Genomic DNA, 16214 nt, shown 5'->3' on the forward strand with positions numbered 1-16214 from the left:
ATAGACTAGACTATATGACTAGACTATAGACTAGACTATAGACTAGACTATAGAGCTAGACTATAGAAGACTATAGACTAGACTAAGACTAGACTATAGACTAGACTTAGACTAGACTAGACTACTAGACTATAGACTAGACTATAGACTAGACTATAGACTAGACTATAGACTAGACTATAGACTACTATAGACTAGAATAGACTACTAGACTAGACTATAGACTAGACTATAGACTAGACTATAGACTAGACTATAGACTAGACTAGACTAGACTAGACTATACTAGACTATAGACTACTATAGACTAGACTATAACTAGACTATAGACTAGACTATAGACTAGACTATAGACTAGACTATAGACTAGACTATATAGACTAGACTATAGACTAGACTATAGACTAGACTATAGACTAGACTATAGACTAGACTGTAGACTAGACTATAGACTAGACTATAGACTAGACTATAGACTAGACTATAGACTAGACTATAGACTAGACTATAGACTAGACTATAGACTAGACTATAGACTAGACTATAGACTAGACTATAGACTAGACTATAGACTAGACTATAGACTAGACTATAGACTAGACTATAGACTAGACTATAGACTAGACTATAGACTAGACTATAGACTAGACTATAGACTAGACTATAGACTAGACTATAGACTAGACTATAGACTAGACTATAGACTAGACTATAGACTAGACTATAGACTAGACTATAGACTAGACTATAGACTAGACTATAGACTAGACTATAGACTAGACTATAGACTAGACTATAGACTAGACTATAGACTAGACTATAGCTCTACAGACTAGACTATAGACTAGACTATAGACTAGACTATAGACTAGACTAGACTAGACTATAGACTAGACTATAGACTAGACTATAGACTAGACTATAGACTAGACTATAGACTAGACTATAGACTAGACTATAGACTAGACTAGACTAGACTATAGACTAGACTATAGACTAGACTATAGACTAGACTATAGACTAGACTATAGACTAGACTATAGACTAGACTATAGACTAGACTATAGACTAGACTATAGACTAGACTATAGACTAGACTATAGACTAGACTATAGACTAGACTAGACTAGACTATAGACTCTATAGACTAGACTATAGACTAGACTATAGACTAGACTATACTAGACTATAGACTAGACTATAGACTAGACTATAGACTAGACTATAGACTAGACTATAGACTAGACTATAGACTAGACTATAGACTAGACTATAGACTAGACTATAGACTAGACTATAGACTAGACTATATACTAGACTATAGACTAGTATAGACTAGACTATAGACTAGACTATAGACTAGACTATAGACTAGACTATAGACTAGACTATAGACTAGACTATAGACTAGACTATAGACTAGACTATAGACTAGACTATAGACTAGACTATAGACTATAGACTAGACTATAGACTAGACTAGACTAGACTATAGACTAGACTATAGACTAGACTATAGACTAGACTATAGACTAGACTATAGACTAGACTATAGACTAGACTATAGACTAGACTATAGACTAGACTATAGACTAGACTATAGACTAGACTATAGACTAGACTAGACTATAGACTAGACTAATAGACTAGACTATAGACTAGACTATAGACAGACTATAGACTAGACTATAGACTAGACTATAGACTAGACTATAGACTAGACTATAGACTAGAATATAGACTAGGACTATAGACTAGACTATAGACTAGACTATAGACTAGACTATAGACTAGACTATAGACTAGACTATAGACTAGACTATAGACTAGATTATAGACTATATTATAGACTAGACTATAGGCTAGACTATAGACTAGACTATAGACTATACTATACTAACTCATTTACAAATTAGACAATGAATTAGACCACGAACAAAAACATGAACACGACAATGAACTAAATGAACTATAAACTAAGCTTCGAGTTTGACTATGAACTGGACTATGAAGTGCAATATAAACTAAACTATAAATTAGAAAATGAACTATACTATGATCTAGATTATGAACGAGAATACGAACTAAACTACAAATTAGACTAAACTACAAACTAGGTTACGAACTTGACTATAAATTCAACTACGAACTAAAATATGAACTCGACAATGAACAAAATGAACTAGAAACTAAGCTTGAGTTAGACAATGAACTGGACTACGAAATGCACTATGAACTACACAATTTAGTAGGCTACGAATTAGATAATGAACTGGATTATAAACTAGACTATGAGATTAACTATTAGTTATACTACGAACTAAAGTATGAACTCGACAATGAACTAGAAACTAAACTTTGTGATTTTATTGACTTAAACCTATTATTTAGTTTATTGACAGTATACTACAATATATAATAAAAATTCAGTTTAAACGAATTAATACAGGACCTAATACAGGGCTTGTATCATCTACCCATTTTGATTAGAACTCAATATTATGATAAATATCATATTATGATTGAAATGTTAACAATTGATTTATAAAAAATTTCACTTTTGGGTTTTTTACTAAAAATTTCCGTTACAATAAACCTTATGTTCAGATAATAAAGTCTCTAAATATTGGCCAGAATGTTGTTTATGGCTAAATAAAAATACAACCAAAAAATGTCAAGAAATACATCAAGGAAATACCCAACAATAACAATAAACAATTTTGAAACTAACAAACAAAGGGAAAAAAAGTAACAACAATTGTTATCAATTTAAAATAAGACAGGCACATACGTTGGCTTAAAGGCATACACATACAAAAACTAACAGTGTTTTAGTAGTTGTAGAAAATGTAGTAATATTTGGTAGTAAAAAAACCATTTGATGGTACCAAGGCTTTTACAGAAAAAAACTTTTGAAATAGTATAGTGAAACTTTATAAAAAACTATAAAATTTAACAAAGTTTATAGAGTTTCTTCCAACGACTGTATAGGAAAAATATATATAAACAACTTTGTAGCAAAGTCATCTAATGTAGTAAAACAAAGAGGTGGTAGAAATGGAAGTAGTAAAATAATAAGAAAATTTCTCAAGTTTTCCACAATTTACTGCAAAAACAAAAACCCAGAGATAATCAAAATCAACTTCACAAACATGCAAACGCCTTAAAGCATACTATGAAATATTAAATACAAACATACATTGTACATATGTTTATGTTTTTTGAATATAAATTCTGTTAAACAAGTTTGCATAGCTGTAACAGTATATGTTTACTTAAGAATGTATGTATGTTTGTATGGATATGTACTTGTTCGAATAATTGTATTATAACTACAATATTTTCTTTTCTCTTTATTTATTTTTGTTTTTTTTTTTGTTGTTTTGTTTTCCTTCAAAAAATAAATAACAAAACAATTGCATATTTTTGTGCGTATTCATATGTATATTGTATGTATATGAAAACTTTATTTTATAGAAACATTTCACCTGGATGCAACATTTGTTTTTCATTTCATTCTTAGTTTAAATACCATCATTCTTTCTCTTACTCATCCTTCAGCTGTTCCTCTCTTTCTCCTATCATCTCCTTAGTTTTGCAAACAATTCCTGCCAGGTATTAATATTTTTTTTTTTGTATGCAACAAGAGGAGGTTAAATCAACAACAGAATAGAAATTGCAATTTTATTCCCAGCAATTTTTGTCTGTATATAAGAGCAAGTGAGTGTGTGTATGTGTGTGTAAATACATATAAATTTACCTTGATTTTCAATGTTAAAACCATGAAATATCAAGGTTTTAACAGAGTTGAATATTAAAAATAAAAAACAACAACAAAAATTATTTCAACAAAAAGAACCTAGAGAAATAACATAATTTAAGCATAAAAATGAAACTTTATTTTTCGCATGGTTTTTGTTGCTGTCGATAAAAATAAGATTAAACATGGGGATTTGCAAATATAATTTTAGAGAATTTTATTTTTCTAAGGTAGAAAAAATAGAAAAAAATTTATTGTCAGGGTGTGCTATCAATTGGTTTATAATTTGTTTAAAAATTTGATTAGAAATTAGAATTCTTTAGCTGCGAAATGAGCTAACTCAACTCTTTTGTTAGTGTAGGGTCAATTATGGACCCTCATACTCATGAGAGAGTATTTTTCCGTTACCAGCCGATATAGAGAGTAAACTAAGCTTGTAATGTTTTAATAATAATGTCTGACACTTCCCTCTATATCTCTCTCTCTTTCGGCAGAAAGTGAGCTCATGATAGAACATAGTGCCGATACCAGCTCTGTTTATCTCTCGCTAGTTTACTTTTTCTCTCTCTCTCTCTCTCTTTTAATTGGGATTAAAAAGAGAAAAAGTTCGAGCACTTCCTCGGGTTTAGAGAACGGTTTAAAGATCATTATGTGAACATGATTTGGACGAAACCAATTGTATCGAAGGTAGATTCTCGAATGGTTGTCTAAGAAGTGGAGATACTCAATTATGGACCAATTTTTTGCAATTTCGTAGAGAGATTTTAAATTTAAAATCATCATTCTACTGGTATTTTTAAGCCAGTTATGAATGTTAACCTGGTTGGAGTTTGACTGATTACTATTAACCATTTTCTACTTATTTTTTTGCTTCTTTGGAAGTTATTTTTTGTTATATGAAAAATTCAAAAGATTTTATGTTTTTTTTTGCAAATTTGTGTTATTTTAAATTTATTCAATATTTTTAAGAATTCTCAAACAATGTAATTGTTTATATAAAAAAAAAGTCATTTAACATCTGCTACTATCTGCGTTTGATGGGTTAATATTAATCATCAACTTCGACATCATTGGCAGACCTCATCAGATCAACAATAACGTGAATAGCATTTTACCTATTTAATCAATACATACATACAAACACACCTACATATACTAAATTCATACATAAATAAACATAACGTCAGCTGAAAGGCAAAAAACTTTAGGATCCTAAAATAAAGCGGAATCGAATATGCTATGTCCGTCTGTCTTCCTTTTCGTCTCTATGTTGAAATCAGTTTTCTAAAGATCCCAGATATAATTGAGATCCAAATCTTCAATAATTCTATAAGATATACTTTTCAGGAGTTTTGTATTAAAAAATCAGCAAAATTTTTGCATAATAAACGGATATCGAAGCAAAGTACCAAAAAAAAAAACAAGAAAATATTGTCAAAAACTACAAATTTTAGTTTACGAACAAAAACAATAACAACATATAGCAATTTTGTGTTAAGTGAATCAAAGATAGTATCAGATAGTGGACCAGACACAAATTTTCAGCTCTATCGGGCAAGAACTGCCGGAATTATAGGGAGTCAAATTCGGACATTTTGGTCATACAGGGTGTTTTTCAAATGAGAGTAAATTTTCACCTATACAGAGGGAAAAGGAAATATACACGCCTGGTATCAAATTGTTACCAAAGAGTTTATAATTTTTCAATAACATCCATTGTCAAAGTATATATGTACATACGTACGACAACACTATGTAATGTTGACAACGCAACATTGTCAACATTGCAACAATTCGTTCACTATTGACAATCAATCCGTTGCCAATAGTGAGCTTACATTTAGACAACGGATGTGTATAAAATTTAGATTTCGACAACGAATTGTTGCAATGTTGTCAACATTACATAGAGTTGTCGTACGTATGTATGTATATACTTTGACAACGGATGGTATTGAAAAATTATAAACAGTTTGGTGTCAATTTGGTACCAGGCATGTATATTTCTTTTCTCTCTTTTTTTGTCAAACTAAGCACAAGAACAAAATATGCCGTTTGAAACTTCAGAATACGATTGTACGAACCGCTCTTTCTTCTTTCTTTTACCCTTTAGTAGTTCGCTGTACGCGTCTCATAACAATTGTTTAATAACAAATAGAACAACAATAAATAGCAACAACATTTTCAAATTGCAATTTGATGATGCATAAATATAAAGCAGCAGCAATAACAACAACACTTTTAAATTAAGAAAACACAAATAAATAGTGATAATTAATGAGAGAGAGAAAAAAAAATACAATACTAATTATCAACATTAATAATGATAAACAGAAAACGTATGAATAAAACAACAACAATAACAGTAGTAGTAAATTTGACGTAGTATTTTAACAATAACAAAATAACCCAGCAAACAATAAAGGTCTGATTTAAAAAATAGGGAAATGTAGTGAAAAGAAATAACAATAATATTTATGTATGTTGAAATCGTTCTCAATTTGATAAGATGTTTTTTTTTCAGATTTTTGTGTTTATGTTTGCTGGGTTATTGACACACACTCACTTCTTCACATTAAAACAGTTGGCATTTAAATTAAAATAATAAACAGATGTTAAAAGACCTCTTAGAAGAGAGGTTTGTGAGGGTGTTGGGTATTGTTGTTATAGGGTGGGATCGAGCAATTGCATGATCAATCGTTTTGTTTTTATATATTGTATTCATAGTACTATTTTTTCTAGGTCTAAGAGTATATTTTTATACATTGTTCTTAAAAGAAAGGGAAATCAATGTTATGTTTTCTGTTTACACCATTTCCAATCGAAATTTGAAAAGTTTAAAAAGCGATTTTTGGCAAATCTATAAAAATTGTTTAGATATTTGAAATGAATCGAAATAAACGCTATTCCAAAAAAACTAGCTCTATATTTGTAAGGCGATAAGCTGGAAAGACAAAATGCTCAAGAGAGAGTGCTTTGCCGATACCAGTCGATATAGAGAGTAAACTAAGTTTCTAATGTTTTAAATAAAAATGTCTAACCCTTCTCTGTATATCTCTCTCTCTCTCTCTCTTTCGGCAAAAAGTGAATTCATGATAGAACATATCAGCTCTGGTTAGCTTCTGCTAGTTTACTTTTTCTCTTTCTTTTTTAATTGTGATTAAAAAGAGAAAAAGTCCAAGCACTTCCTCGGGTTAAAAGATCGGTTTGAAGATCATTATGTGAACATGAACATTCCCTGTATATCTCTCTCTCTTTCGGCAGAAAGTGAATTCATGATAGAACATACCAGCTCTGGTTTACTTTTTCTCTCTCTCTTTTAATTGGGATTAAAAAGAGAAAAAGTTCGAGCACTTCCTCTGGTTTAGAGATCGGTTTAAAGACATTATGTGAACTCGATTTGCACGAAACCAATTGCATCGAACGTAGTTTCTCGAATGATTGTCTAAGAAGCGGAGATACTCCCATTAACTCAAATGAGGAGGAGGTGGAAAATACCCTTTTAAGGGGTGCAACGCTAATGCTGACAACGTCTTCGAAGCTGATGATTCTTATGCAATATACAAGACGCCACCTGTACTTCGAGTACTTGCGGTAAACGTTCTTCTATATTCTTGCGTTGCGACTCTTTGGCAACCACTACTTTGTCAAGTGGTGGTGTATTTGGGGCGGTAAGGGTCCCTTGACTTGCTTGTATTAACTTATATGTGTTCAGATATTATTCCCACGTTCTTCTATATTCTTGATTTGCGACTCTTTGCCAACCACTTCTTTGTCAAGTGGTGGTGCATTTGGGGCGGTAAGGGTCCCTTGACTTGCTTGTATTAACTTATATGTGTTCAGATATTATTCCCACGTTCTTCTATATTCTTGATTTGCGACTCTTTGCCAACCACTTCTTTGTCAAGTGGTGGTGCATTTGGGGCGGTAAGGGTCCCTTGACTTGCTTGTATTAACTTATATGTGTTCAGATATTATACCCATCGATTAAAGACGCAGTTCAAAGGACTCCGAATATTGTGTACGCTCGATATCGAGTCAAGCGCGTAGATTAAGTGGTTGTATAGGTCGTATAGGACATATCAACTAAGAAAGTAGTAATCTAGAGTCCAGTTACTCGGTTCTGCTTGTAATAACTTTAAAAAATGGTTCTGTTACTTTGAGAGAAAGATTTAAATATGAGATAAATAAGAGATTTAAAATATAATAAGTATGGCAACTTATTAGAGAATAGACACCGATTCCGGTTGTTTAAATCAAGTACAAAAACACTTTTTCAAAAATTTGTTTAACCCAGAAATGGTGTTGAATATTTTTTTTTTATTCATAGTAAATATTTTCTTTTTTTATCAAACTTGTACTAGAAGTAGAAAATAAAATATGTTCTGAAAAAAATTTTTTTAATTCTTTTCATCAAATTTCAATTGTTTTCTCAAACAAGTGATTAGTTTGTGTTTACATTGAAGACAACAACAACAGCAGCAGCAACAATATAATGTGCTGTTTCTCTACAACAATTAATTGAAATGTTTATAATTTTGTATTTTGTTTTTTCTGTTTTAAAAACATTTGCCCTGGTTGTATGAGGCAAAACAATTTATAAAGTCGATAAAATCGTGTTGTACATGTTGTAGTTTTTGTCGAATAAAAAATAAAAGTTGTGTGAAAAATATCTGAAAAAACAATTGATTTATTTTAGTTTATTTTTAACAACTTTATAGAGAATGGTGTGAAAAAATATTATGAAATTTTAATAAAACGTGGTACTTGCCCGTTAATGATACTGCTTGTTGATTAACATGATTTAGAAAGTTTGCTTTTTAATTAATTAATGCCTTAAGTATGTTGTTTGGGAGTAAACTCAAGGTTAAGTTTTAAAAACAAATATTTGGCATAAAACTGTTAAAGAAAAGTGTTAAATAAATAGTTCATTGAACTAAATTTTTTTTAAGAAATCAAAACTATTTTTATGATATTTAAGAAAAACATAAACAATTGAAAAATATAAATAAATTAAAATTTCGTTAATAAAACTGCTTGTTTAAAAAAAGTTTCAGTGAAATCCCAAAGTTTAAAAAAACTATGATTAAACTTTTATAAAACTAACAAAAATTTTGCAAAATTTCTTTACAGAATTCCTTAAAAATTACACCAAATCTAAAAAAAAATAAATTAATCAAAACTCGCATTATAATCAAAATAAAGTTTTATTAAAAAAAAAAAAAAAAAAAAAAAAACTTTTTTTAAAAAAACCATAATACTTAATACATAAGCAAAAAATGTTACAACGGCTATGATTGCAACGCTTTTTATAATATTTGCATTTATACGGGCGTTTCCCTGGAGCAGACGGCGGGCTTACAGTGATTCATCTCAACAGCCCACAGAAGCCGATATTGAAGCCTCCCATAACCCACCGTCCCTGACACAAACCAATCCAGATGTACAGACTACAGTGCCAACGACAGAACATCAATTAACAAACCTCAGCAGCAGCAACTCCCCTCCCATAACTACTACTACTAACACCACCACCACTACCTCCTCCAACTCTCCACAGGGCTCTAGCGATAATGTGCCCCGTAAAGCCTCTACAACACGTCGTAAATCCTCCAAATCTATTAAATCCCATGAAGTAACATTTAGCGGTAGTGTGGGTGGTGGTGACAGTGATTCGGAACGTACACCCACCTCTTCCAGAACAAATAGATTAGTTAGACAACCTAGATCATTTACTGGTATTACTACCAGTCCGTCCAGAGCCACCTCACCCGAAAGTAATAGTTCTTCAAATTACTATCGTTCTGCCTTGAGTTCCAGAAGCCAACTAACACGTGCTTCCTCCGATTACGAAACAGCAGCTAGTGATTTCTATAACGCCCCCCGTTCAAAATCATCGGCGGAACGTGATTTACACGAAACCAATGGCATCGAACGTAGTTCCTCGAATGGTTATCTAAAAAGGGGTGACACTCTCGTTAACTCGGATGAGGAGGAAACGGAAAACTATCGCTTAAGGGGAGCAGGTGCTGATGCTGACAACGAAGCCGAAGCTGATGATTCTTATGATCGTGATACCGAGGAATTCTATAGTAATATACAAGACGCCGCCGGTACTTCGGGTACACGCAGTAAACGTTCTTCTCTATTCTCGCGTTCCGACTCTTCGGCCACCACTACTTCTTCGAGTGGTGGTACTTTTACGGGCGGTAAGAGGCGTTCGACTGCCTCGATTATATCAACTTCCATGTGTTCAGATATTATACCCATCGATCGTAGACGTAGTTCAACGGCCACGGAATATAGTGTGCGTTCTGTGTCGAGTCAACCGCGTAGATTAAGTGGCCGTATACGTCGTCATATATCGCGTATGACGATCGCGGGAGCTAGAAGGCGTACAACGGGCAGGTATATACTTATATATGAGAAATGTTTTGTAATTTATTAAGTTTTGTGATTTGAACCTAGTACAACATAATGGACCTTACTTTACTGAATTGATGCAAAACGCCACCTTTTTTGAACTCATTAAATGAACTCCTTAAAGGTCGGTCAAGACAAAAAACGTTGTTAAAACCAACAAAAGTACTTTCGGCGAATGAAAACTCGTAAAAAAACTTATATTTTATCAAAATATTTTATTTTTTCAAAAATGTTTATTTTTATTCAAAAACTTTTAGTTAAAATTATGTTCATACATATCTCTGCCATTACTACGAACCATTTTCCTTTTGCCACTTCACATGTCTCTCCATCAAGTCCAAACTCAAAGGCTTCACCTGTTTAAAAGCATTTTCGACGGGTATTTCTTCAACAGCTTTCTCCCCCTTTAACTTAACTTTAGTTATTTTCCTAACCGTTTGCATGGCAATTTCTTTGCAAGCCAAACGTATTTCATCCCCAGTAAATCCTTCTGACATTGTCACCAACGTAGACATTTGCTGTTCCGTAAGTTTAACATTCAAAGGCAATAGTTTACCAATCAACATCGCCCTTTCCACCTCATTGGGCAGTTGCACTAGAACTTTCTTTTCAAATCTTCGCAAAAAAGCTTGATCAATTTCCCAGGGCAAATTGGTGCTAGCCAAGATAAACAAGCCCATAGTGGATTGTTCCAAACCATCCATTAGTTGCAGCAATTCATTTTTGAAACGTTTAGAAGACTCATGATCAGCACAACGATCACGTTTGGAAGTAAGACCCTCAATTTCATCCAGGAATATTATAGAAGGAGCCTGTTTCAAGGCCACATGGAATAATACTTTTAACAATTTCTCCGACTCACCACGCCATTTGGACACCACTATACTGGAGGTTATATTAAAGAAGGTAACTTTTTGTTTCGTTTCCGAGTACAATACCTTTGCCAGCAAAGTTTTGCCACTACCGGGGGGACCATGCAATAAAACCGAACGCCAAGGTTTTAAACCGTTATTAAAGAGTTGAGGATAATTGAGAGGCATTAACACCGCCTCCTTTATCACTTCCACTGCCTTATTGTTGCCACAAATATCCGACCATTTTAATTTTAAATCATCATTTATAATAGTGGATTTAACAAGTTCAGCTAGATTTTGCCATTCTTGGCAACTTAACAATAAATCACTATTAGCTGAAGGACAGCCATGTTGTATTTCCTGTAAACGGGTCAAAGATTGTGTATCCGTTTCGCTAAGTTGTTCTTTTTCTTTTGCATGGTATTCTTGCTGTTGTTGTTGTATTTGTGGTTCATTTCTCAATTGTGTAGCCATTTTCTTAACCGTTACTTGCAGGTCATTAACATCAAATGTTGTGCCAGCGTTGGTAGCCGCCTTAACATTTTGTGACGTCGTCTCCACTTCCGTTGCTGTCTGCTGCTGTTGTTTGGTTTTCTTCCTTTTGACTGCCAGTTCCAACTTTAGGGGCTGTTGTTGCTGTTGTTGTTTTTTCAATATTCTTGGATATTTGCCAAATTTCAATTGATAATAACTGGCATATTCCAAATAAATGCCATCCAAGTCTATATTGTCGCACAATTCATATTCATCGCTCAATTTGGCCTCGTTTTTTAAGGCTGCCGCCGTGCCATAAAAACCATTATCATTTAAATAACGTTGCACTAGATATAATAAATTCTTACGTCTCGCATGGATATTGCGTATTTCTTCATCTTTGGACATGTTTGTTTTTTATAAAAGAATTTATTTTTTTCTTCAGTCTCTTTTTTATAAAAAATAGAAAAATGAAGTAACAATTTATATTTTGTTTATTTTTGTTTGTTTTTTATACAAAATATATTTTTTTATTCCGTTTTTAAATTTTGTTTTACAAAGTTGTGTTTTTCCTTTTGGCTGTTTACAAAAAATAGTGTTTCAACAAACTAAAAAATACAATTTTTATTTTGTGTCCTTTTGTTTGAGCAGTCAGTTGTTATTTTGCAAATAAGTGGAAAAGAATGAATGTCTTGTTATTTGGTTGTTTCTTTGGCAACTTTTGTATTTTATTATTAGTATACAGTTAAGCCTTTAAGAACGGCTACTTCAGTTCTAGTTCGGTTCTATTTCTAGTTCGGTTCTAGTTCAGTTCAGTTCTAGTTCAGTTCTAGTTCAGTTCTAGTTCAGTTCTAGTTCAGTTCTAGTTCAGTTCTAGTTCAGTTCTAGTTCAGTTCTAGTTCAGTTCTAGTTCAGTTCTAGTTCAGTTCTAGTTCAGTTCTAGTTCCGTCTAGTTCATTAGTTCAGTTCTGTCAGTTCTAGTTCAGTTCTAGTTCAGTTCTAGTTCAGTTCTAGTTCAGTTCTAGTTCAGTTCTAGTTCAGTTCTAGTTCAGTTCTAGTTCAGTTCAGTTCTAGTTCAGTTCTAGTTCAGTTCTAGTTCAGTTCTAGTTCAGTTCTAGTTCAGTTCTAGTTCAGTTCTAGTTCAGTTCTAGTTCAGTTCTAGTTCAGTTCTAGTTCAGTTCTAGTTCAGTTCTAGTTCAGTTCTAGTTCAGTTCTAGTTCAGTTCTAGTTCAGTTCTAGTTCAGTTCTAGTTCAGTTCTAGTTCAGTTCTAGTTCAGTTCTAGTTCAGTTCTAGTTCAGTTCTAGTTCAGTTCTAGTTCAGTTCTAGTTCAGTTCTAGTTCAGTTCTAGTTCAGTTCTAGTTCAGTCTAGTTCAGTTCTAGTTCAGTTCTAGTTCAGTTCTAGTTCAGTTCTAGTCAGTTCTAGTTCAGTTCTAGTTCAGTTCTAGTTCAGTTCTAGTTCAGTTCTAGTTCAGTTCTAGTTCAGTTCTAGTTCAGTTCTAGTTCAGTTCTAGTTCAGTTCTAGTTCAGTTCTAGTTCAGTTCTAGTTCAGTTCTAGTTCAGTTCTAGTTCAGTTCTAGTTAGTTCTAGTTCAGTTCTAGTTCAGTTCTCAGTTCTAGGTCAGTTCTAGTTCAGTTCTAGTTCAGTTCTAGTCAGTTCTAGTTCAGTTCTAGTTCAGTTCTAGTTCAGTTCTAAGTTCAGTTCTAGTTCAGTTCTAGTTCAGTTTTCTAGTTCAGTTCTAGTTAGTTCTAGTTCATTCTAGTTCAGTTCTAGTTCAGTTCTAGTTCCGTTCTAGTTCAGTTAGTTCAGTTCTAGTTCCGTTCTAGTTCAGTTCTAGTTCAGTTCTAGTTCAGTTCTAGTTTCAGTTCTAGTTCAGTTCTAAGTTCAGTTCTAGTTCAGTTCTAGTTCAGTTCTAGTTCAGTTCTAGTTCAGTTCTAGTTCAGTTCTAGTTCAGTTCTAGTTCAGTTCTAGTTCAGTTCTAGTTCAGTTCTAGTTCAGTTCTAGTTCAGTTCTAGTTCAGTTCTAGTTCAGTTCTAGTTCAGTTCTAGTTCAGTTCTAGTTCAGTTCTAGTTCAGGTTCTAGTTCAGTTCTAGTTCAGTTCTAGTTCAGTTCTAGTTCAGTTCTAGTTCAGTTCTAGTTCAGTTCTAGTTCAGTTCTAGTTCAGTTCTAGTTCAGTTCAGTTCAGTTCTAGTTTCAGTTCAGTTCTAGTTCAGTTCTAGTTCAGTTCTAGTTCAGTTCTAGTTCAGTTCTAGTTCAGTTCTAGTTCAGTTCTAGTTCAGTTCTAGTTCAGTTCTAGTTCAGTTCTAGTTCAGTTCTAGTTCAGTTCTAGTTCAGTTCTAGTTCAGTTCTAGTTCAGTTCTAGTTCAGTTCTAGTTCAGTTCTAGTTCAGTTCTAGTTCAGTTCTAGTTCAGTTCTAGTTCAGTTCTAGTTCAGTTCTAGTTCAGTTCTAGTTCAGTTCTAGTTCAGTTCTAGTTCAGTTCTAGTTCAGTTCTAGTTCAGTTCTAGTTCAGTTCTAGTTCAGTTCTAGTTCAGTTCTAGTTCAGTTCTAGTTCAGTTCTAGTTCAGTTCTAGTTCAGTTCTAGTTCAGTTCTAGTTCAGTTCTAGTTCAGTTCTAGTTCAGTTCTAGTTCAGTTCTAGTTCAGTTCTAGTTCAGTTCTAGTTCAGTTCTAGTTCAGTTTCAGTTCAGTTCTAGTTCAGTTCTAGTTCAGTTCTAGTTCAGTTCTAGTTCAGTTCTAGTTCAGTTCTAGTTCAGTTCTAGTTCAGTTCTAGTTCAGTTCTAGTTCAGTTCTAGTTCAGTTCTAGTTCAGTTCTAGTTCAGTTCTAGTTCAGTTCTAGTTCAGTTCTAGTTCAGTTCTAGTTCAGTTCTAGTTCAGTTCTAGTTCAGTTCTAGTTCAGTTCTAGTTCAGTTCTAGTTCAGTTCTAGTTCAGTTCTAGTTCAGTTCTAGTTCAGTTCTAGTTCAGTTCTAGTTCAGTTCTAGTTCAGTTCTAGTTCAGTTCTAGTTCAGTTCTAGTTCAGTTCTAGTTCAGTTCTAGTTCAGTTCTAGTTCAGTTCTAGTTCAGTTCTAGTTCAGTTCTAGTTCAGTTCTAGTTCAGTTCTAGTTCAGTTCTAGTTCAGTTCTAGTTCAGTTCTAGTTCAGTTCTAGTTCAGTTCTAGTTCAGTTCTAGTTCAGTTCTAGTTTAGTTCTAGTTCAGTTTTAAATAAGCTTATAAATTATAAATAAATTGTTAACCACCCCTCTTAAACGTTATATAAGGCCTTAGTGTATTCTTTATTATAAATATAGCTGAGGGATGTGTTGTTATAGTAACTTGAAATTTATTACTGGTATTATATGTATATTGTATAGCAAGTAAGTATTCTGTCTTTTTTTAAATTTTTTATTACCCAGACTTCATTTGATATGAGTAAATGTACAGAAAAAAGAAGTAAAAATAATAAAAGAACTTATTTAAGTGTAGGCACATAGTGAGGTTTCTTTTATATTACTCTCAAATAGTAAAAGGATGACAAGGATCTTTGTTTAAAATATATGTATATTTGCATTTTTTTTTTTTTTTTTTTTCTTGAAAATATATACACTTTTTTATGATACATAGTGCATTATAGAATTGCCAAATCATGTAAATGTTTTGTATAGGAGTGTAGGTTTTTGTATGTAACTATAAGAGTAAATATACATATTTGGTCCCTAAATGAAAAAAAAAAAATTGTTTATGGACTATTTACTTTATGAGTTATTGACTAATGGCAATTTTTTTGCAAAAATGATTTATAAAACTTTTTAGTCGGAAATTTAAATTACTTCCGTTGAGCAGAGAAAGGGCCACAACAGAACAAATTATTAAAGGGAAATTGTTTATAAAAACAGAATTAGGTATTAAAAAAGTTGAAGTTTTATGAGAATGGGTTTAATGGAGGTCATTTATAAAAACAGCAAAAAACTTGGCTAAAACCAATTTTAAAGGAAATTTAGGCAATTTTTTATGTTTTATAAAAAATGCTGTTTATTTAGTTTGAAGATTTTTTGGTGAATTTTTTATTAAATATGTTGATACATATTTGCTTAAACTTTGCTTACCCTATAATATCAACAACCAATATATCCTACAAAAAAAAAGAATCCACAAAATTACGATAATTAGCTAACAAAAATTTTACAAATACCATGTATGTATCATTAAATTGAATTGCTATTGATGGATTAGAACCCATAAACATACATACAAAAATGGAAAAATAAAACAGAAATGTTTTTATTCATGTAGTGGCATTTTTCGTAATGCAATTCATTTTATATCCAGGTTCTCCGCACCCCTTGCATAACCCCTTTTTTTTCCTCTTAAATCCCATTTTTATTATTCATCAATATAATAGAATTTAGAATTTGAGCAAAAATGTTATGCCAAAACATAAAAACTAATAGTATTGTTTGGTTACGTCAATAATTGCAATTGAATACAAAATACTAGGCAGATTTATATTTTTGGGTAAATACAAATTTTTGGCAATTTTTTTTTTTTTCGTTTTATATTTTGAATTTTTGTTAAAAGAAAAAATTTAATGACGCTTGAATATTTGGTAAAACAAAAATGAATTTATTTTTAAAATTGGAAAAAAATATATTATTATTCTTGTGAAATAAATGAAAAAATGTATTAAATAAGAAAATTTTTGTGGACCGATTATATGATGTTGAAATGAATG

At 32.1% G+C, this 16214-nt stretch overlaps 2 protein-coding genes across 7 annotated transcripts in view; one reads left to right on the top strand and one right to left on the bottom strand.

Moving 5' to 3' along the window:
- The window catches only part of LOC119604821 (cAMP-specific 3',5'-cyclic phosphodiesterase-like), a 165855-nt gene that overhangs the window by 87767 nt on the left and 61874 nt on the right, over window positions 1–16214 (top strand). For 2 of the 6 annotated variants that reach the window (XM_037957681.1, XM_037957684.1), the window contains exon 1: window positions 8949–10168. The exons of 2 other annotated variants lie outside the window; for them this stretch is intronic. In XM_037957681.1, coding sequence (XP_037813609.1) covers window positions 9054–10168 — 1115 coding nt within the window. In that variant the 5' untranslated portion in view covers window positions 8949–9053. Of the gene's footprint in view, window positions 1–8947; window positions 10169–16214 lie in introns of those variants that run through there. 2 more of the 6 variants (XM_037957682.1, XM_037957683.1) reach the window with 2 other exon arrangements.
- On the bottom strand, window positions 10467–12005 carry LOC119604823 (katanin p60 ATPase-containing subunit A-like 2). Its single transcript, XM_037957689.1, has one exon. It carries the CDS (start codon window positions 11917–11919, stop codon window positions 10474–10476), a length of 1446 nt encoding a protein of 481 aa, XP_037813617.1. The 5' UTR covers window positions 11920–12005; the 3' UTR covers window positions 10467–10473.

Source organism: Lucilia sericata, unplaced genomic scaffold, assembly GCF_015586225.1.
Source record: "Lucilia sericata isolate MDLA Ls3-8-SP2 unplaced genomic scaffold, ASM1558622v1 Contig000435F_arrow, whole genome shotgun sequence".
Classification (NCBI taxonomy): Eukaryota; Metazoa; Arthropoda; class Insecta; order Diptera; family Calliphoridae; genus Lucilia; species Lucilia sericata.